At 40.9% G+C, this 23,682-nt stretch overlaps 3 protein-coding genes across 4 annotated transcripts; 2 read left to right on the forward strand and 1 right to left on the reverse strand.

Annotated features, from left to right (window-relative positions):
- Window positions 1-1,288: 1,288 nt before the first annotated feature.
- RB195_013570 (uncharacterized protein) lies at window positions 1,289-13,654 on the forward strand (the record flags this gene model as incomplete). Its single annotated transcript, XM_064203456.1, has 7 exons — window positions 1,289-1,360; window positions 4,152-4,271; window positions 6,276-6,347; window positions 9,535-9,627; window positions 9,910-9,996; window positions 10,256-10,381; window positions 13,481-13,654. 7 exons carry the CDS (start codon window positions 1,289-1,291, stop codon window positions 13,652-13,654), a joined length of 744 nt encoding a protein of 247 aa, XP_064059337.1.
- Window positions 13,655-14,496: 842 nt separating this feature from the next.
- On the reverse strand, window positions 14,497-21,947 carry RB195_013571 (uncharacterized protein; the record flags this gene model as incomplete). Of its 2 annotated transcripts, none has more annotated exons than XM_064203457.1 (7): window positions 14,497-14,556; window positions 17,193-17,296; window positions 17,369-17,462; window positions 18,124-18,233; window positions 18,293-18,374; window positions 20,198-20,265; window positions 21,863-21,947. In XM_064203457.1, the coding sequence occupies 7 exons, from the start codon at window positions 21,945-21,947 to the stop codon at window positions 14,497-14,499; spliced, it is 603 nt and encodes a 200-aa protein (XP_064059338.1). The 2 variants fall into 2 exon arrangements, with proteins under 2 accessions (XP_064059338.1, XP_064059339.1); XM_064203458.1 differs by lacking the exons at window positions 14,497-14,556; window positions 21,863-21,947 and adding exons at window positions 15,867-15,976; window positions 16,098-16,170 and having other exon boundaries at window positions 20,198-20,263.
- Window positions 20,771-21,143, forward strand: RB195_013572 (uncharacterized protein; the record flags this gene model as incomplete). Its single annotated transcript, XM_064203459.1, has 3 exons — window positions 20,771-20,838; window positions 20,945-21,057; window positions 21,115-21,143. The coding sequence occupies 3 exons, from the start codon at window positions 20,771-20,773 to the stop codon at window positions 21,141-21,143; spliced, it is 210 nt and encodes a 69-aa protein (XP_064059340.1).
- Window positions 21,948-23,682: the final 1,735 nt, after the last annotated feature.

Below are 23,682 nucleotides of genomic sequence, written 5' to 3' on the forward strand. Positions count from 1 at the left end.
AAACCTGAATGAGTACACCGAGAACGCCGGAATTTACGTGTTTTTGCCTTTTATTCTGCATACCAGTGGAATCTTCAGGTGATACCCTATCAGAAAAATGTAATTTGCTGGTATTTTTGTTCACATGGTTGAAGGGGGAGGGATAGAGCTCTGTCCGTTGCAGATTCTCCTTCCGAAATTTTCAGAGGATCGCCAGATTAATAAGTTTTTAATTAGATAAAAGTCGCAAGGTCACTGGCGTATCAATCCGTTTGGGACGCGCCAACACGTCTTACTGCAATTCGTAAAACATGTTTTTGCAGGTGGGTGCTAAAAACAGCAATTTTTCCGAACCTAGAACGGAATTTCGCAGCCAATCAACCCTTTTTCATGAGTGAAGGAAGTAAGGAACGAAGAAGGAACGTTTCTACCCGAGGCTGATTTGGGCATTCCTTTCCGGTACCAACGTCCCTCTACGCAGTATTTCTGCTGCTTCTATCTCATGGCGGAGTGATTAAAGGCATCACTCCACGAATCTGAGATGGTACGGACTTCAAGTGGAGTATTCTTATAAGAGATCGTAGATTATGGAGAGGAGGGTGATTCCGTCCATTTCTTCCTAACTGCCGTAAAAAACGACCCGAAAGATACGGCTTCAGGCGCTCTGGCGCACTATTTTCTGCAGGGAGTTCGACTGGAGCGCGCCAGCCTTGTGCGGCGCCGCATCTTCCGGGTCGTTTTTTACAGCAATTAGGAAGAAATGGACGGAATCACCCTCCTCTCCATAATCTACTATCCCTTATAAGAATACTCCACCCGAAATCTGCACCACCTCGGATTCATGGGGTGATGCCTTTAATCGTCCATACCTCGCCTCATCATTTGATTCAGTAAATTTAGTTGCGTTAGAGAATATTGTCTTAGGAGGAAAGAAAGGCCGAGGAGAAGGAGGGGACTCGAGAGCTTTTTCCGATTCTCACTTGGACACTGCTTAGCAGTACCAAGGTCGTTCTACGCAATAATTCAGTGAAGTCAATGTTTCGTGATAGAATGATTATCCCTACTAATATGGATCGCTATGTTTGTTTAGGAAGAAGTCAAAAACACCCGCACCATGAGATCCGGACATTTACGACTATGCGAATCATCATCGGTTGCCCTTTCACCTCCTGTGCTGGTCGAAGCCGACTGAACCCATCCCAGTTCGAATAGGCGCGAACTGGTCAGCGACAGCATAAGAACGTTGTACAAACTTGCAAAAGTTATTAATCCTTCTCAGGCTGCAGGGTGACGCATTCAGCGCTGATCTATGAAAAGTCCACCAATTAGATTCATTCAGGATTTTGGTGATGTTAGAAGTCTGGGAGCCGTTCTGACAAAGGTAAGCAGCAGAAGGTCCTTCTTATTTTGAAGAAAAAACTCTTAGAGAAGTAGGAATAAGCCTATCATCCATATCTGTTGTTAAATTAGCATTTTGATAACATAAAATTAGAAATTAAAGTTGGAGCAGTAAATGCCAAGCTTTAGAATTATTGTTGCCCAAGTACTTACAAATTAATGAATGGAACTTAGGAGAATAGGAAAGGTAACCTGCATAAGAAGTTTCTGGTAATTTTCTTGTAGAATTTCTTTGAAACCAGAGAAAAAATGTGGAAGTGAATCAAAGAAAAAAGAAATATATATGTATGGTGTTGTAGCGTAATTTCTTGCAAGCATCCAGATGCTTCCACTGTCAGCACCTAAAGCACTGCCGTAGTCAGACATGACACCTTCCTCTAACTTTTTCCGAAAAATAGACGGTTGGAAAGAGTGCAAGCACTTCTTTAAGATATTATGAAATAATTCATGTCATTTTTCTGTGAGAAACTAGAAAATTTAGTTGAAAACTTGAGGAACTTCTTTGTCCTCACCACTTTGATTGCCTTTTTTCCGTAGTTTAAAGGTACTTCTACTGTTTTCCTTCGTACCTACTGACTCTACTCAACGATTTCATCTTGCGTGCAGATATAACGGCTCTTTTCCTACGAAAGTTTAGCAGTTAGATGTTGAAACAAGTGAGACACGACCGGAGATCCCATGCTTATCCAAACACTAGCAGTGGCACTCGTCACCTACCTATCCATCCATAGGTGTGATGACCCCTTGCAAGCAACGACCGGTTCATGCACGCTGCGACACATCCGCTTACCCCTTTCGTACGCCTCGTAACACTTGCATAATATCGCGCTGACCTCAATCCGGCTGTGCGCTCTGACGTACACGTTGGCCAGCGGTGGCGTCGGCGGTGGTGGGCTCCGAAAGCTGCAGCTACTGGTGAAATCGGCGTCGGCGGCGGTGCGATCTAATAGAGGGATGGAACGGCGGCGATGGTGGGGAAAGGGTGAGAGTGAAATCGGGGGAAATGGGTCAGGTCGACGGCGATTTCGTTCGTACCGGCGGTGTGGCCCACTCACTTTCGACGACCGGCGACAACCGGCGCCACTCGCTTTCGAAATGGAATCCCTGAATGTTCAGGCACAGGTAGTGTAAATGTGTCCTTGCGTATGTTTGTGTTTGAAATTTATGTCAGTTTTGCAAAGAAAAAAAAATGACGAAAGACTCATCGTCACGATGATACTATCCGTTTTCGAAAGTGCATCCAAATAGCATGGATCTGTTGTTGCTTCCCAGCTGAAGCGGCTGAGACTTTTCAAAACATTAATGTTTCCTGACGCTGATTCTTACATTTGTTGCCCTTCCTGTGCTGCTGCACAACTCCTTATCCCTTTATTTCCTGCTGGAAGGATTTTTTTTTTGAGAGTCTTAATTTCTTCGAGAGAAAATTTTGAATAAATTGTAATAGTAGGAACGCTACTATTTGCTCGTCTCCTTCCTTTAATTCCGTACAAAACTCACAGGAAATCACAGCGTTTGCTTCAGCAAGGTTCCTCCCCATTTTCCACAATGGAGCGTAGATTTGTAGTCAGCAGTCATTCTGACTTAGTTATGACGTAAACTCAACAGCAAATTATTTTATATTTATTTGTCCTTTATCTATGCCAAATTCGAGACCATTTTTTTTTCGAGAGCTCCAATCGGGTTCGCTCATCCTGGGTACTCTGTATCTACGCTAGTTATCTTTAAAACACTCAGTATAGTTAGCTTTCTCTTCTCTCTGTTCCTGTTACGATCTCATTAATTATCTTTTATTTCCTCTCATTTTTATCTTGCTCCTTTCCCTTTGTGGTTCGTCATTGTCTCTTCGATACATATACACTTACATACACATTTACCATACATATATCCGTAAATACACAGATACATAGATAGAGACGAATGTACTTCCATTTGTCAGTTTATTCCTTAAGGCACTCTTCCATTCGTCCACCCCATCGCTTTCTCTCTTGTTCAGTTACCTCATTCATTTTCATACTATTCTCTCAATCATCCACTTCCATTAATCTTTGCTGCTGTTGTTGTTTGCGTTTTCCCAAATTTAATGCTTAAACATGGCAGTAGACGTGAATTCCTTTCACGTCTACTCCCATGTTTAAGCATTAAACTTGAATTTTAAACTCTTCGCGCTCATTTATTCATTCGTTCATTCATTCATTCATCATCCAATCACTGGTTCATTCACTCATTTATTCATCCATTCACTTACTCAGTAATCTATTTAATCATTTATTCATAAATTTGTTCCTTCGTTCCCTTTTCTTCCTTATCGTCATTCTTATTGTTACCTATTTTTTCCATGGTTCTCACTACCATTCAATTTCATTCTTCAGCAGCTACCATCACTCTACCGTATCCTTTCTTCCAGGTGTTTCCTGGTGCTCTCAGAACTTTCAAACACTTTACCACGCCCTTTCAAACACATGCAAATTTCGCGTGTAAAATAAATATTGTAACGTTTCTTCTTGTTTTTTTTTCCAACCATTCAAGAAAGAGGGCTTGAGCTCGTTTTTTTTAAACATATTTTAAAATTTTAACTTTAATTTTCTGAATAACTAGCGACTGCGTAAAGTACCATAGACCATGCTTGTATGCGCGTTACTGAACGAGAGTCTTCAAAATTCTGTAGTAGTAATCTTTAAATAGTAATTTTTCCCTTATCGTACTATTCAAAGGAGTCATTGAAGAATTTTTGATAGATATGGGTCGATGATTTCATCACAAATGCGTTTCTTCAGACGCTTCCACTCGACCTGTCTTCGTACGGCTTCACACCGCCTCTGCTATCCCTACCTGTCATACATCCAGCACTACTATCATCTATAGTGGATATGCAAAATTCGAGCACAAAGTATCTTGTAAGTTTAGTTTTTCGCTGTATTTTTTTCGGATATCCTCCCCTTAAAATCAATTTCGTCTCAGAATTCTTATTTATTTGTTCGAAAAATGAATTTAGAAAAGTCCGAGTTATCAGAATCTATTCATTCTCTTGGGATATATTTATCTCTTGAGAAATTAATTTTTTTCTGAGATCTTCTTCAGATTTTTTGAAATTTCGATGTTACCTACCTATAATTAGGACCGATAAATATTTTCACAAAAAAATTAGTACAAAGTTGAATGCTTTTATGCCTATTGTTATGAATCGGTCAAATGAAAACCGCCAATCGTGTGCTTATAATTTTCCTTTAGGATGGTTTAGAAGAAAAAGTTTCTCTTTTCTCGTTTGGCATTGCGTTTCGCTCGCTGGTATAAAAAAGAACTTGCTTTAAAAAAAAACCTTGCTTCAAAAAATCTGTATGAGCATGGTCAAACACAGTGTTCACATCATCAACATCCTGCTTAATGGACCGTGATTTACGGGTTTCTGAAGGTAATGTTGACCTTTAAGAGTTCTAGAACCCCTCCAGAACGTTCTTTTCAGTTAGTAGCTTTGTTTGATCTATGATCGACTCCTCCCATTAGCTGTGTGAACCCACTGTTAACTCTGTCCACATCATCGCGGCATTCTCGCCAAATCTTCGCGAATCCCTCCCCTTGTTACCGTAGTTCGTCGACGTCAATTTCGCTTCGCGTCTCATGCTTTGTTGGTTTTTTTTTTTTTCTGTCGCGTTTTTGAATGGGCATGTTCTCGTCGTTGTCGTCGCTTTCATTCGAAGACGCGTTTCGATTTTGGACGACACTTTCACCGGCGAAATCCAGGTCAAATTCGCCGCCACGCATGAACGGCGAACATTTCGCGTCGACGGTTCAAGTTCATTCCGTGGACGAAAGTGAAGGTTACGGAGGGATATGAGGTGGGAAAGTGGAGTTGCGAATGTATACGACCTAGAAAATACGGGAACTACTCCGCATTTACTATAACTGCTCATAGTGTGTGTTTCAAAAATCGTTCCATGAATTGGTCTCAGTTTTCCGGCCTGCAAGTGCTTTCGGTTAGAATAAGCGCTCTCTGATCAGCCACCTTTATTTTTGCTCACTTATGAGTCCAACTTTCTTTTACCTATAATTTCGAGCAGACTTATCCTACTCTTGAAGAGAAGAACAAACAGCCATGGATGGTATTTTCACGAAATGAGCGGTATATGTTCACACGCGTATTCATGCGCGTACAAATCTTTTGTCAACGTCTTCTCCAAAACAGCGATCCTAGTAGAATTCGAATTCTTCAACCAGAACGAGCTGGAGATATTCGTTGAGAAGTCTGGAATCGATAGCTAATGCGAATTTTATCGAATACCTCGCACATTTCGATATTCTGCAAGAAAAACGGTGTTTAGTGGGTTTTTAATTTTGTCGGACATCATAGTGAGACCACTGCGGATAGGACGCAACTTGTTATTATGGACTTTCGTAACTATTGATTAGTATAGACGGAGGAGAAGCTGGAAGGGGGTGCTTGGAAGCTTGGAACATTCTTCCGTACCTTAGGAAGTACTCACATTTAAACTCTTCATTGATTAGAGCTTATAGCTAGACTCATAAGCTCAGAACCCGTTTATACTTGCTGACCTCTCGCTTGTGCGTGCGTACCTAACGGGAACTATCCATGCGTCGTCCAGAAAATTTAGTGTGAATCCCACAAATAGGTGCATACGCAGTTTATGCCTACATTCTCAGCCTATTGGAGAATGACTGTATCGAAAACATTCGTTGACACTACAATCACGACGTTCTGCCCTAGGTCCACTCAAAAAATCTAAGAAAAAATCAGAAATTAGAATAATATAGCATGTTATAGTAAAGTTACTGAATACTAACTACACACGGTTATTAATTATGCTAATTTATTTGTAATTAAATTTAAATCTCGTCAGGGCTAAAAAATTGTTTCTACCCTTTGTCGACTACAACAATTTCAGTCTATCGATCCAGGAGAATCTGGGAAATTCAACCAATCGGAAAGCAACAATAATGAAAGCACTCAACCCCAGGTAGGAATCCGCTTTTTATAGGAGATTCTTATTCTTAGACTATTTTTCCGTAAAAGAAGTAGAGAATCGAGTTACTGTTACCTGATCTATCTAATCTCTGGTGATTAAGGAGACTCAATTGAGCTCCCTTCCGTTTAAATTTTGGAAAACGTTTTGAATTTTTTCGATAAATTGAGTGGAAACTGCGCAAAGTATTCCGAGATTTTTTTTGCTCTTGTTGTCTAAGTTCGGTTGTTATCAAAATAACACTTAGCAGTCGTTATCTCTCGTTATGTTTTTTCATAAGCCATATTCTTTTGAGATGAAGGACCTCGTTATCGCCCTTCACTTATTTCGTTGAGGAAAATTCTGGTGACTAAACATTCACAGTGAGATGACGCCATACATAGAGCATTACAGAACGTTGCACTCCATTTTTAGTCATACTTTCTTCCTTTAAAAAAATATTTATTTCCGTAAGAAGGACAGTCGACCATCCAACAGCTGATAGACAAGTTTTGGGATGTCGCTTCTTCGATTTACCGTTTTCTTTCCGTTATGTGGAATTCGCCATTCTTTTCCTGTTTCTGATTTTCCAATCTCCTACTTTGACCATAATTTCACCATGGTGAAAAAAAACCTTTGCTTCGGTTGATCTAATCCTTACCTCTTACTCTTATACTGATTTACTTAATCCTTCATAGTAACCGGATCGATAACATGATGGTTTCCCTAAGTTTCACGCACGAAATCTTGTCCTCGGCGGTAATAGATATTTTATTTATTCTATCTTACCGTAGAAGTATCAGGCTCACTCCTAGTTCTTTAGTTTTTTGAACGTCATCATCGGAAACATGATTTCTTGCACGGTGCGTAAAACTTCCGTAACAGTTCGCAACTTTTATGTTTACCGATCTTGCTCGCTCTGGATTCCGGTGAATTTGAACTCTCATCACTGTTAAACATATCCCTTAAATCATTGAATTTATATAAGTATCGCAGCCATGCTCGGCAATTTTCCAGAGCATTGTTATTCTAGAAAAGCAATGAAAATTGGTCGGAGCTCAAAGTTCATAAACAAAAACTCACTTCCGCCTAAATGTGCTTGAAAATGAAGCGTTTCTGGAGCTTAATGTTTCAAATTTAGGTCATTCCACTCAAAAAAACATGTGGTACACCTGGGAACATCCGTAATTATCATGTCGATATTATCCAGTTCTGAATTTTTCGGTGCAGCCTAGTGACTGGCACTGTCGGCTCGGCACTGCGCTCATTCATTTTACTACTTACTTTTTTTCTCTCACAAAAATTTCCACAGATTTGTAGTTTTTCCCTAGCTTTTTCTGTGTAAATCTGTATGTGGAAAGAAGTTGGTGGAAACGGTTATTACCGGATCATCCTCACGTTTGTGTACATAGCAGGAATGCACACGTACATTTGTTTTTGTGCGTTTGGAAAAAAAAGCAATGCCTTCCTCACCAGGACCATAAGATTATGTTCTCTTTTCTTACAAATCTCCGTCTTCTGAGGTGAAAACATGGAAAATTGCGTTGATCCCAAAACTCGATTGGGATCCGAGATTTTTCATGAAAATTTGTTCATGTTATGATTGTGAATGCACTCTAAGCTTAATAATGTGTCCACAGTCTCTTTACCCTAGCATATAGGTTAATACGAAAGCCAATTAAATTTGAAAATACTTAAATAAATAATTTAACTTCGGTAAACAATTGCGAAGAGCATCCTCGAGAATATTAGTCTACAATTATAAAAGAATTATTAGTTTGATGCACAATTAATGGCGTTTTTTTCAAATTCAAACTGGCGCCGACAAAAAAAAAACAATAGAGTTATGAACATGTCAACTGAATAAAATTCTTTCGCTTCAAGATTGCTTTTTTTTTTGTTTTTATGCTGATTTAATCCTTGTTACTTTTTAAATCAATATCTATCAAAAGATGTGATATTGGGTAGAATCCCTTCATTCAACCATTATTCGATAACATAAAACTATGAATGTAGACATTTGTGACGTTCCCAAGAGGGATTTTTGGGAGAAAAAATAGTCCGGAATGTTCAAATCGTTTTTTTTTTTTGTTTACTGCTGGAATTTTGACATAGCTATAAGAATCGGGAAATGTTTACTTTTTTCTTCTGAAGAGCACAGGCTTTTAAATATTCCGAACGTCTTTCATCGATGATTACGCTGTCTATTAATTAGCCAATTATCGCAAACATGAATACTTTTCTTAGAGTTGGCAGTGTTTTTCGGTACACAGTGTATATGAAAACTAAGAATTAATTGAAAACAATGTATCACGAAATTCACATCGTACGGAAACCTCACCGAAATCCTTAGCGAAAACCTAGGATTCAAGTTGTAGATGACGGAAATGAGCATTGCTCCGCTCAACACCCCCTAATCGTTGCAATGGAAAACGAAGCGTGGAAGACGGGATTTTTCCCTACGAAATCACTTGCACCTTTGTGCACGCTCCACGAGCCAGTGATTAATGAGTTCCTCCCCATGTTCTAATGTACCTCGTAAGAAGAAACGCCGTTCCCACGCCGTTTTCTTTTTACGACGATTAGGGGAATTTGAGCGGAGCCACGATGGTAATCTACAACTGGAGCTCTACGCTTTCCTTGGAGTTTCCGTACCACCTCAGTTTCCTCAGTTTCGTGATACGCTTCCTTGTCTAGTCACTGACTGTGCTTCTTCAGCTATTTTTCAGTTTTTGAGAAATTTTTGAGAGTAACGGTAACAATAGTAAGAGAATTAATAATTATAAAACATTGTTATTTACGAAATTAATAGCAGTAATACAATTCAGAATAATTATGTGAATCAAGTCTCGTTCCTGACTGTTTCTGAATTACTCAGTGCAGTTCTTTTCGAATTTCACCAAAGTTCTATCTGGAGGTCATAGAACACTGAATCGCGCGAAGAATCACAAGAGTCCCTACCAACAATCCTTCAAATTATCACATCTATCGATCGGTTTCGCGAACATTTCCTCGAATCCCCATAAAATTAGTGGTCATTTCTTCACGCGTTACCTCAGCTTTTACTTTAGCCTTTCTTACACACGGCTAACTTGGACTCGCGGTGCTTAATCACTGAAATAAGGAGCGTAGTCCAATTTATTTTTCGTTTTTCTCTTTTCTCGCTCGGAATTCATCCCGCTTTGATGTTGTGAATTTCTAGGTATCATCATCTCGTTCCGACAGCGATTCCACAGTTTCTCCAACTGCACATCGTCACAATGTGATTGTAAAGAATCATGCTAAACGGAAAAAAGTTCGTGACCGTCATTATTTTCAAAACAAGTCCGTGGAATCAAGTCTATCCACAGTTTGCAACACAGGGCGGTGTCGGTGGTCAAGTGAGAGTCGTTGTATCATGTGTCAACGACACGACAACGGTGTTTTCGTTCTAATTTTTCTCTGTTCTTACCGTTTCACTACTTAATCTATTCCCTTTTATTTTATAATATCATTAATAATTAGAACTAGTGCTCACCATAACGTTTTCTGAAATTCACATCATCTGGAACTAGTGATCGTGATCGTGTTCGCCTAGGAACTCGTTAAAGACAGTGCGTATTGGGAACGTCGACGAAAGAATAACGATGCAGCGAAAAAAAGCAGAGACAGTCGACGGCAGAAAGTTTGTTGTGTTTTATAACATTATTCGAGCATCCATTCTCTCGTACCAAAGCGACTCGATAGCAGCAAAATTTTTCTCGACTGTAACTGCTAGCTTTAGCACTGTGTATATAGATCGTAGACTCTTTTCACAAGATTATTCCGTCTGTTTTTTTCTAAAGTGAGAAGTTATTCTTTATGGCTTTATTTTTCCAAAGAAAAAATCCTGATAATTCGAAATATTGTCGGAAAAACGATGAAACTCTGATTTTTGTGTTGAGGAAGACGATATGGCTTGTCGTGCGGCAACACTTGAACAAGAAAATATTAAACTTCGAGCAGAACTGGAGCAACTAAAAAACGAAACTGGACATTTACGTGCACTTATGTTACATGCACCAGTGAAGGTAACATTTTACCATATAGCTATTTATCGTAGGGCTCTAATGGTCTTCTCTGTCGTCAACTGCGATAGCTAATTAAAGGCAACATGTCACGAAATTAATGATGTTGTGATTTCCACATGGGGATAGGGCTGATGATGTAGGAGTAGATCACGGCTATGGGCGTCATCGCACTCAATTCTCCTTAATTGTCCTGGGAAAACGCGTGGAAGAAGGACGCTGACGATCGAACTTCCCTACGGAGCGCTTTATTACGCGCCATTCCTGCTTACACATCGGTTTTCTCGGCAGTAGCCGAACCGTTCATTAACTTTACTTAAGTAGACTGTTGAGGGAACCTCATTTATTTTCGTATTTGCTCGCAGACGCGGCGCCTGTGCAGAAGTGTCGTTAGGAGGGGTCTCGTACGAACACTTGTACAAGGAGGCGGTTGTTCCGGATAATTAAGGGAATTGAGCATGTACACGTACTAATATTTTCACTCTTACAAGCATCACTCCACGAATAAGACGTGATATGGATTTGCGATGGTCAAAGACAATACGGGATCGTCGATTGCAGAAACGGGTGGGGTCCCGCTCATTTCTCCCTAATCGCAGTAAAAAACGTCCCGGAAGATGCGGCTTCGAGCGTTCCGGGGCGCTATTTTCTACAACGAGTTCTGTTGGAGCGCACCAGCCTTGTGCACGCGCCGGGGGAACGGTAAAGAGGGTCGCGCCAGATTCTCCGCGAATGCCTCCGAGACATTACGTGTCCATTGGATATGCCATTGGATACACTAACATACCTCAGATTCGAGGTGTCACGCCTTCCAGTCTATCTTATGGAGACGTTGACAACCGCCTTCTTGCCACAGAGGCCCTTATAACTACACTTTTATAAGGACCAAATAAATTGAAGACCGATATAGTTAGAGTTGCCATATTCTTAGGTATCTCTACTCATAGAAGGCGAGTTTCCGTGCTTAGATCTTAGCTTTACCAATTCTAGCAGTACTTATGAAATTAAGTATTTTTTTGTTGTAAGATGTTTTAGATCAGAAGGCCCCTCTTTTCTGGAAATATAATAAGGCTTTCAAAAGGCTTGGAACTGTATGAGATAAGGCTAAGCAACTAATTTCTGTTACACTTTAGAGCTCTAAGAATTTATCTAGTTGTTCTGTTAGCCGAAAATTTTCATATTTAATTATGAGTTATTAGATTCACCTTTTTCTTCTTATTTTACGCTAGGATTATATCTTGGTTCTGGTCGTTCTACCAATTTGAGATCAAGTTCCATCAAAATTGCAGTGGATCCGTCTGATTCTTCAGAAAAGTTTTGTACCTCGTGAGTTAGCGTGGTGATGCAGGTGAGTATTGCCAGGTGAGCAGCCTTAGCTATTTACGTACCAACGAAGGTAAATCTCTTTTCACCATCGCTAATTGGTCTGTCAATTGATCATCGGGCATGCTCGATTAATCTGCAGAGACCCTCTGCCACATGGTTCCACGCGCATCATTTCCGGGCCGTTTTTAGAAGACATAGACGGAATCACCACTCCCCCGACATCTACCGCGTCCCACTAGTTGTTCTAACTCATCTGAAGCTCTATTACCCCAATTGGTAGGGTGACGCCTTTAATCCTATCTTGATGAGGATCAGCTCCAAAGACTGTGGACTTGTGGTATGTTGTTTTCTTTTAACTTGTTTTCTAGACGCACGGTTGTTAGATTCCTTTATTCGTTGCTCACGTTTCGGCAATATCGCCTTCTTCAGAGCTTGAAGGGGTGAATTTGAACGTGATTTATCCAATCAAACGTCCTATCCGCCCAACACAAATACTGATTTTTTGTCGGATAAATCGACACCATTCCTGACTTCTGGGGAACCAAATCAATGGCTGTGACAGATAGTGCTACAAACGTTCATAAACCTCAAACGATTATGGGATTATAAGTCGAACGTCGTGGCCGATCCTCATAGGAAATGAAAGATCAAATGACGTGAACTACATTTTTTTAAGAAAAAGTCTACTGAAAGTGCGTCCATGGAGCTATCAGCTTTTTTCGATTTCATACATGTCTGGGAAACATTCATTCTTTGTTTATAGGATTAGCTCCCCGGACATCTATCGAACTAGAGCGAAAGTCTTACATTAAGTCTCCACTGGACATTCCGTCCAATCAGCTTATCGACAATTCACTAAATCTTTCGATGAATGAATAGCTGTGTCAAATGCACTGTTTCAGAGGCAGTCAACAGAAATTTGTTGTTCACCGCCGGACCGCAAAGGAGTACATTACTCGTCAAACAATGTGAAAACTTGGCTAAATGATTCCCACGATATTTGGGGTGGTACGAATTTAAGGTGAAGCCTCATCTGTATTTACCTTTTCTTCGGGATAGTACATTATCGGAGACTGTTGAGTCCGTCCTTTTTTTCCTATTTGCTTTTCTGTAAAAAACGGCCGGAATCATTCGACGACCTCCGCAAGGCTATTTACGCCCTCCAATCCAACGCGTACTAAAATAGTTACGCGCCGGAAGTTTCTTTTGGTTCAATTCATTTGTTGAACTTTTCGCTTGTTAAAAAAGTTATTTTAATGGACGGAGATCCACCCTCTACTCAGTCTACGTACTCTGTATAAACATGTAGACGCTATCTTGAAAGCCCCACCACCCCAGATTCGTGGAGTGATGCCTTTAACGGTGTAAGTAGTAGCGGGTGTAGCGCAGCCGGTAAGAGCTTCGATTGTTCGATCAATCGATGATTCGGAACCGCCTTGATGTCCTTCACCTTCTCCTGGTAGATAGATCGACACCTCGTGACTCCTGGGAGGATAAAAACATTAATTGGGCACATAACTGTACATGCGTTCATAAACCTCAAACGATTCTGAATTGAAGTCGAACGTGTAGACGCATCCTCATAGGGAATGAAGGATCAACGGCGTGCACTTCATTTTTTTACGATGAAGGATAGGGAAGCTGCGACTCCAGGCGCTATCAAGCTTTTTTTCTGTCAAAGTTCGCAAATGTTCTGGGGAACATGTTTTTGTTTATGTTGTTGTTTATTAGCTGCTGCTGAAATATATCGAACTAGAGAAAAAGGCTTTCATTAAGGCTCCACTGACAATTCATCATCCGATCGGCTCCTCGTCACTTCACTCAAATCTTTCGATGATTGCTGCGCCGTCTGTGATCACAACCACTGATTTTTGCGGCAGTCTACCACATTTGCCGTTCACCGCCGGACCGCAAAGGAATACAGTACTCGTAAACAATGTGAAAACTTAGCTAAACGATTTCATTATATTTCATATGTGCAATTTAATGTTAATCCTCATCTGCTATGGTTCACAACCTATTTCCTTCGGGTAGTGCGCTATCGGAACTGTTTTTCCTTCTTTTTTTTCCTTTTTTTTCTTTTTTCTTTCTTGTCTAGAAGAATCATTCTATGACCTCCTCCTGGGCTATTTACACCCTTCATTAAGGGCACTAATAGTTAAGCTCATTTAGTTTCTTTTGGTTCAATTCATTTGTTGAACTATTCGCTTGTTAAAAAATGTTATTTTTATAAGTGAGATCCACCCTCGATCAGCATGTAATTACAAATGTAGACGTGTATGGCTTTATTAGTGGCAATAATTGTATATTAGTAACGGTTGCTAACGTATCTGAATCGTAATTGTGAAGGTGCACGATTGATATGATGAGTTCGTGCTCATCAGACTGTTTCTATTCTCTTTTTTTTAACCTAATTTAATAATTAACTTTGAGATAAGCACAAACTATGACAACAATTCTTCACCTTCACATAACTTCTCGAATAACGCACAATAAATATCGACAACCACCATGTATCTGTACAATTTGTAAACAGATTTGATGGATCGGCACGGGCTTACTTTTTAGTTCCACTTTCAATGGTAAAAACATGGATTTTTTTATGGTGTGAAGTCGCATTTTTTTAGCTCGTTTTTTTTTGTTCGATGTGGCTCCAAACACGTACTTCCGAAAGCGACATTTACCCAACTTTCTTTTCTTTCACTCTCCATTCCTTTTTTTTTTTATCTACTGTTAGTGCGTTTGGTGCCTTTTTTCATTTCAACTTTTTCTTCAGAGCCAAAGCAATATTTTTAATTGTTCGTAATCACTGAATCGCGAGAATTAAGATTACTTCTAAGCGTTGACAGCTGCTTAAAACAACGATTAGACCAAATTGAACGAAAAAAAATAGTGTTGTAATGACACTGGAAAAACTAGGCATTTTCCAAAGCTTAGAACCCTGCAAATAAAGCAAGGAAGTTGTTTGCTGAAAAAATGAAAACCAGTAATCCTACAAGACATCTTCACCAACCTGTCAATGAATAAATCCCGAACATTTTCTTAAAGGAAAATGGAATAGCTTTCGAATCAACAAATGATGAGGGTTCACCAAAATGCTCTAAAAACCAACGCCTGGAAACTAAGGATGTAATAAAGGGCATTCCGTCCAATGTTGATTCGAATACAACCATTCCAAGCCATTTGTTAGTCCTTCACCAGAAATAGCGCTTGAAATCCTATGAACACCCTTCCCTTCCATTGTTGATAGTTGGGTACGTGTTTGGAAGCGGATTCGGAGGTGTGAAAGTAATTAACGGGGCTTGAGGAAACTTTGCCCATTTTCAGGCCACACATTTGTCAAAAGTAAATTCTCGCAGTATATTTGAAATCAGCAGCTCATTTACTTTCGAATGATACTTTCAAAATTTAATTTTGATCACTTCCAAGAATTCCGACGGTTTGCGACGGATTAATCCGTCGGCGACGGATTTTGGGACACAAGTTAGTAGCGGTATTGTAGAACTTTCATTTCATGGGCGAGCCGCTCTAAGTAACAAAACTAGTAAAATCGCCAAAAAAAAAAACATTGACTGTGGTTAGGATTCTATTATGCAGAAGAAATCAACAACAGAATAGATTAGATACCAACTGAACATAAACAACGTAAACAAAGACGGATTAACAAGGATGCTATCGCACAGCGACGTCCCAAAACTCGAAGACGACCTCGTACTTCTTGCCGAACTCATGGCACCAGAAGAATTATCGTAAATAATCAGTTTAGCGTTTGTTATTAATTCCTTACTTATCCTAAACCACCACCTTAAACTTCTACCAATCCGACCAATACACTGCCTGCGAACGTCGTTCGCCAGACTCACGAAATCCATTTGATGGTTCACACGAAAGTGTTAAAAACATTAATAAGAGAGATGATTGAGGCTAAAATTGAAAGGCCTCTGCCTGAACGATCCACTTTAGATTAGCATCCCCTGAGGCTCCTTAGTAATTAGAAGTGAGGCAGTGTTGTTGTACATGGCTCACCTGTCAGGAACAATACTTGCTCCTGGCACGACAGACCAAACGATTTCCCTCAAGTGGAGTGTGGCAGATTCCTTTCGCTTCACAATCATCAGAAAAGAACAGGAATAGCTAAACGTGCTTCCTCACAACCATTCGCTTAGTGTGCTTTCGTCTCATCAACTTCCTCCTCTCTATTCTCCTTAACGCGATCACCAACACCCCAACACGAATCCACTTTCGTTGGTAGAGCGTCGAGGGAATATGTTTCTGATACATGCAAATTTTAAGTTGGCGTCAAGCGTCGTTGAAGACGAGCCTACCTAAAGTGACACTGAAACCACTGGACAATAAAAGCCTGGCTGATACCCAACCCATAGATAAGATCGACCTGGTCTTCGTAGTCCTCCACCAGGAGCCTGTTTCCCGTCCTGTCCTCCTTTTACCGCCCTGTTTTCCCTAGTCTTTAACCTTTAGAGCAGGCGTAAATTCCATATTTCTTAACTACGCCTCAAAATCACTCTCCGACAGTTCAAGCTTTTTATACAAGTTCTTCAAGGTAAATCGCATCAGTTCATTCTGTCGAGTGTTTGTCGTGGAAAAAATCCAAAACGTACAACACGCCAACCTCCGTCGTAAGTCTGTCTCAAACGGGAACCGCAGGCGTAAGCGACGCGTCAGTGGTGCGTCCTAACCATAATTGTCGCGACGATAGCTAACTATGATTTATGGTACCTAGAGCGATTTTTCCATGAAACTGATGCTCTATTCGTAACCAGCGCGGTCGAAAACCCCCATCGGTAAGAAATTTGGGCGTGGTACCAAAGGTTGAACAGTACCGATTTCTATTATATCTGAAATGCGATTCAAAGGCAGCTTATCGTGAAACTGAAGGTGTTCAGTTCTCACCACGAACACATAGGGTTAGTGGTGGAATTGACCACTTTGAGCGCAAGAACGTTCGGTTTCCCATAATTATCCAGAAAATGGCGCGGGAAACGCCTTGTCACACCGAATTTCTCTACGATGCACCTGACAACGCGCCATTTATGTATGCTAGTACAGGCACACGCACTGTCTCTGTCAGAGGAAGCGGCATCCATTGATTGTTCGCTCGCTCGCAGAAGCGGCGCGTAAGCCTGCCATTGCAGACGTCCACGTTTCGAGGTGTATCGTAGGGGGATCCGCTGCGGAAGAATTGGAGGAATTGAGCGTGATCACGCTCATACCCATGAACTACATCGCCAAGCTTATGTAGCCGTGGGGAGAACGCCCTCATTTTCCTGGTATGCTGCTTTAAAGGTGATTATTGCTCATTTCTTGTTCCATAGAGAGAGTCGCGGTGGAGATAGCGGCTGGAATCGAGATGGAGCCATCGCCGCTTCGCCCCACCGCAGCGCTTCGAATGCAACCGCTTACGCAGTTGCACCGTACTTCATGTCGTTTCAACTCTACTACATCTATTCCAAAGATCGCTCATACTCACCTCTCTATCCTTTATACTCTGAAGTTTTAACTCTGTCGTAATTTCGTCAGCGGTCATACATTCCCCTACGTCCTGTTTATTAGCCAATATCAGCAACGCAGTACCTGAAAGAAATTTTTATACCGAGGAGAGAAAAGAGGAATTCTTGTGGAATTCTGAAAGAAAAGAACCTCAACCTTGCAGATCAGGTATTGCCAACAAATCTAGGATTTCTTTGCACGCTTCACAAACACTTTCGTTGTCCGAGCTGTCGACAACAAATATTGTCGCCTGAAATACTTGGAATATGAAATAATATAATAAATATTACTTGCACAATCTCTTCATAAAAAAGGATAAAAGGATAAAGTCACTGGCGTATCACTCTGTCTGGGATGCACCAACGCGTTTTACTGGAATTCGGAATCGTTGAGGTTTTGGAACGTGTGTTGGCCTATCCAGTGACTTGGCGGGGGGACATTTGATGATCAAGTCAGTATTTTTGTCAACTCAGACAAGTCTGGTACCAATTTATCGTCCCCGGAGGGATGAAAGAATTGGTTTGTGCTAGTGCGGTTTCGAACCCTCGACCGTGTGGCTACAACACCTCTAACCGACTGCGCCACACCCGCCCCCATTTCTTCATAAAACCTACATAAAATCTAAAACTGGAAATAACCACAAGTACTGTTGATATTTTACCAATTTTACATGTATTAGTGATATTCGGGCATCCTTACCAAACTTTTTTTCGCTATAAATCTCTTTTTTTTTAAAGATGGTTCATTATGACGAAGGAAATTCTTTACACGCCTTATACTTTTGAAGGGAAGCTTCGAGAACGTTCCACAACATATAAACATGGTTGAACTGTTCCATAAATCCCTCGCAAGAAATTAAAATAGAAATTTAGAATCAAAAATTGAAAAAAAGATATGCAAAAACCCAATACCTTGACGTTAACGTAATAGTGTTTCCATATGTGTCGAACTTTTTGATTCCCACCAATGTCCCATATTGTAAACGAAACGTCACGATAGTCTACTGTTTCGACATTGAAACCTTAAACTTGACTTTTTTGGAATTGAAACTTTCCTACTTTCGTTTTTACCGTCACCAACCTGTTGTACGAGTTACAGCCTCTACATCACCTGATTTAAGTTTACACAGTACAGTTGATTTTCCAGCGTTATGTAGGCCGACCTGTAATTAGAATTTTCAAGAATAATTCAACTACATAATCAATTAATAGTTCTGCATTTGCTAGAAAAAAAGCGTATACGATTACTCGAGAATTATGTCTCCACGGATCGTAAATTTTAATGAATAGTAACCGGTAAGTAACCCGTTGCTGGTAAGTGATGTTTAGCAGAAAATCGAGAGAAAAAGTCTCCAAGGCTTTAGTAGAATTTTGTATTCACGAAATGTGAAGGTAATCAGGAAAGGCGTGTATTTTGAACCGACTGGTCTGCTCATTTGATGCACCCTCGCTCCATCTTAGACAAAGTCGTCGCTGCGCTGCCGGAAAGCGATCGCGCGGCTTAAAGGCATCACCCCACGAATCTGAGGTGGTATGGATTTCAGGTGGAGTATTCGTGTATGTATACTAGATTAGAGATAATAGAGGTAGATTATGGAAAGAGGGGTGATTCCGTCTCTCTGTATCAGTTGAAACGAACAACCCCGGAACGCTGTTTCTTACGACGTCCTCAACTGCAGCGCGCAACTGCAGCGCGCCACCGTTGCGCCGTCCCCCGCCTGCGATTCGTCCGAATGGGTTTTCGACGATTCGCAAGCGGGGCGGGGTTAGGCCGAGCGCAAACGTTGCGCGTTGCAACATAAGCCGTCATAGATATCAGCAGTCCGGGGTCGTCCGTTTCCACTTATACAGGGAGAAACAGACGGACTCACCCCTCTCCATAATCTACTATCCCATATAGACATAACCCATCTGAAACTCGTACCACACCAGATTCGTGGGGTGATGCCCTTAAATACAAAGTATCACGTTGTGTAGAAACTTGAAAGAAAACATAGAGTTTGGGATGTAGATTACGAATATGAGTGTGACTCCGTTCAATTCCTCTTAATCGTCCTGAAAAAACTGCGAGAGGAACAGTGTTCATACTTAGAAGGTAGGCTAGAACGCCCCACTCTTGTGCACGGGTCGCCTCGGCGTGCGAGCCGTCGAGAGTCAATGAGGTCTCTCCAGCAGCTTACTCAAGCCAAAGCAATGAAACGGCTGCCGAAAGAACCGGAGCGTGTAGAAGGTTGCGCGTTCTGACGTGCCTCGTAGGAATAAACGCCGCCGTTCCCACGCCGTTTTTCAGAACGATCGGAGGGAATTGAGTGAGGTCAAGCTCATATTTGTAATCTACATCTCGAACTCCATACTTTTTCGCAGATGACTACGCTACGTCTACTTCGCGTTCCCTTCAACACAAACGTCATCGGCTGAATAACATCCTTACCAAAAATATGGGACAAAACTTTTGATTTTCTCAAACATATTTATGCATTCAATCGTTCACAAATAGTAAATAGTAGAAAATCTACTGACTATAGAAGTTGACTATAGGGGCAGTGTAGCGCAATCAGTAAAAGGTTCCGCTTTGGTAAATTAGTACCAGACTTGTCTGGGAGGGCAAAGCCACTGACTTGACAGATCGGATGTCACCGTATGGTTGCACGCGCGTTCATGAACCCGAAACGAAGTCTGAGTTGAAATCGAACGCGTAGGCGTATCCCCATAGCGATTGATCAACGCCGTGCACTATATCTTTATCCTTATAGAAGTTGGTAAATGAAGTAAGATCAAGGCAACGTGAGACCTGATGCAACTGCGCAAGGGGTCACCCTTGAGATGGTGGACCCTGGACTGTTTCAGTCACGCTGCAGAGACGTGTGAGGGTCCCATAGTGTAAGTTCGAGTGCAGCCACCTGCGTTTTGCACCAAAGTTCAGATAGTTTTGATCCCATTGTATGTCTGTCACTGATAGAAAATATGAAACTATGCACTTACTCACCATGAGCACACGACAAAACATGGGACCAAATAGGAAGCATCGAAGACGTGAGAATACTCCACCCATAACTGTAACACTACATAGTATTTTTTAGTATAGTACATAGTACTTTCGGAACAAAAATTAAATTCTTAATTTTTCTCGATATAATTTACCATTTTGAAAGGCTTCCCTATCTGCACGCGCTTCTGCTTTTGTTCGAATTCGGATAACTGAGCAGCTCATTTCAATAGAAAAATTCACAGAAGGTGGCAAATAAAGACATATCCTATCTATCTGGCTATTGAACTCACCAACACAAGATTTTGTTCGGAAACAAAAGATTTGGCACTATTTTCAGTGAAAACGAAAAAAAAAATTCTGTGGAGTTGAATCGGCTGATAAAATGATGAACAAGGTGCAAACGAACAACACCCTCTCCATTCTCAGTGTTATTTGAAATCAATAACATTTGCTTGATGTCGATGTTCAAAAAGCAATCGACGACCGCAAGTACAGAGATGATCGTCCACAAGGAAAAAGAAACGGTTTTTCGAGTGAAAACGAAACAAAATTCGAAAACAGCGGACAGGAATGAGCTTTTCGGCGGACCCACTGCGAAATGGACATGTTGCTATCGCGACTCGTTCAATTCTCGCAGAGTTTATTGACCTTTCTCCTTATCAGGAGTTATGAATGATGATTCATTCCTCAATGCTGCGGCAGCTGTAGCCTGAACTGTACGTACACATGGCTGCTTTCTTGCAGATCTCAGCTGCGATCATCTTCCTCACCTGTGACCTCCGTGGTTTCCGGCTGCTTTTTCAGCCAAATTTGTAAACATTCTTCCATAATTTCTCACACTACAACGCTCCGAGAAGGTACGGAAAAAGAAGTGCTCATTTTACAAATTTGATATGACACAAGGAATTTTGCAGGGGCACTATGTAGAGCAACAGCGCCATAAGATCGCTTGTTTGTTCTTCGAGCGCCGGTTAAATAAGTACATACATCGTTAAACTCTGTCCTCCTTAGTAGATCTTGTCTATTTATTTATTTACAAGAAATACATCAAATACGTAGTGAAAATATAGAAAAAAAGAATACGACGAGCAGGAATCAGTCCCTTGTACGATTCCGGGCTTGGCGACACTTTATCACTCAAACAACTTAGGAAAGCAAGTTAGGCATCTAAGAGCTGAGGAGTTATCAACGTATTATATACGCAGGCTTTAGGGCGGGTGTAGTGTAGTGGTTAGAGGTTCAGCTTCCTGCACGATCGATTGTAGTTTCGATTCTGCTCTAGTGCTAACAAAGCCTTTCATCCCCTCGGGTTCGATAAATTGGTACCAGACTTGTCTGGGAGGATAAAAACACAGCCTTGACACATCGGTTAGCCCGCAAGTCATTGTATGGGCCAGTTACACGTTCGTAAACCTCAAACGATTCTGAAGTGAACTGAACGTGGGGGGCATCCCAAGCGGATTGGATAACGCCAGACACTTTGTCTTTTATCCTTTTGATATCTCTACCGTAGTGGAAAACAGCAGTAACTTACGCTTTACCCTTTTATCCTTAATGCACGCTTTGGATGTCAGTGGCGTGCGTTTAAACCCTAGTCATCAAGATGCCCTGATGATAGTTTTTAACGGTTTTAGTGGATCACTCCGCTCAAAGTCAGCGTACCACGAATCTGACGTAGTGAGGGAAATCCACGGCAAAAGCCAGAGATCGAGTTGAAAATTGCGGGATCAGGTTTGGTTCCACTCATCTCTCTCTAATCGTCGTAAAAAAATGGTGTGAGAAGTTCCTCAGTTCCTGCAAGGAATGTTAGGATGCTTCTCTATGCATACGCTCTGGTCCACTCAGCAACCTATTCAAAGGTATCACTTGAATAAGCAGTCGAGGAGAACTCACTGGCTTTCGACCGCTGTGCAGCTGGATGTGGCGCGTGTACAAGAGGAGCCCTGCAACTGATATCGTCGGGAAAAAACAGTATTTCACGCCATTTATTTGCCAATATTAGGGAAAGATGAGCGGAACCACCCCTGACCTCGCAATTCACGACCCCATATAGAGTTTTTCTATCGGAAATCCATACCACGTCAGATTCGTGGGGTGATGCCTTTAACGCGTGTGTAGAGATGGAAGCACTAATATTGTAGGCTTCCTTTAAAAAAAGTATCAGGGAAATAGCACTGCATCTGAAGCAAATTTTTCAAGCAGAAAACGTTAGGAAATAGCGCACTTATACTGCTTACTGTACGATGTAAGAAATAAATGATAACTTATTAAAACTCACAAAGTGGCCTAACGGATTTTTCCCATACCAGCGAAATTTGGATATGAACAAATATCCAGAATTATCTACATTGAATTAATAGTGTTTAATTTGCTCATAATCATTTCGAACGCTTCTGTTCGTAGTGGTGAGCTGGACACATGACAGACAGCCGCCAAGAATAAGGTGCAGGACACCTTATTCTTTCTTGTTAGAATTCGATTTTTCTCTCTCTAGCGAGGTCCCAGTACCGTAGAAAGGTATGATACATCCCGAGAAACCACTATAGAATCTAACCACACGAAAAGTTTGGGATTCAGGCGAACGTTTTTCTAATAACACTTCTCAAATGTAACTTCCCTAAAGTAAAGACGATATTATCAATGGTCGATCAACGGTGAGAAGAAAAATGTTCTTCATTGTGAATCTAAAGTGTAAAGGATTGCTTGCTGCAGGAGAGCACTTAAATAAGAAGGATTTTTGACCAGAATCCTTTTGCTGATTTATTTTATAGAAACGAAACTGTTCATGAATTGGAAGAATTTTCCTAATTCTCGAAATCGTAGCTGCAGCTTTGAAGCGTTCGGAACGCGACTAATTTATAAGTGGTATTGACCGCTCTCTATTTTTTCTATTATTTCTTATTTCTTCAAGTTAAATTCTCGAATTTTTCTCCTACCTAACTAACACCTACTTTTTCTTTCGTTTTCATTCATCACCACGGTTAAGGTCACATACTATAAAATACCTTCCGTAAAAAAAACATAAAAACGAGTAATATGAAATGTGCAGTAAATCTATTCCATATGATCTACGGTAGTTGTTTTTTGGATACTGTATCATCTTCTTCTAGTCCATAGGGTCACAGAACCCTGTGGATATTCCAGAATGATATGCTTTTCCGTTTTTAAATCGTGCAGCAACTACATGTAGCAGTGACTGCATCAGCGATTCAGCAACGGTGCGAATTCGAACCTGCGATGGTTTTCTTGACAGCGAAGGTCACTGACACTGAACCATCGCTGAAGGCAGGGGTTCCCTAGCTGTTTAACCAAACCAATAATACTAAAATTAAATGGTATTCTTACATATACTTACCTAGTGCTCATAAACACCTAGTGGTGATTATTTACAAGTTGATGTCTAATGATCTCCCACATTTTAAAGCGCTATAAAAAATGAAAAGGAGAAAAACTTATATTCATAAAAAAATACTTGAAATATC

Source organism: Necator americanus, chromosome V, assembly GCF_031761385.1.
Source record: "Necator americanus strain Aroian chromosome V, whole genome shotgun sequence".
Lineage (NCBI taxonomy): Eukaryota > Metazoa > Nematoda > Chromadorea > Rhabditida > Ancylostomatidae > Necator > Necator americanus.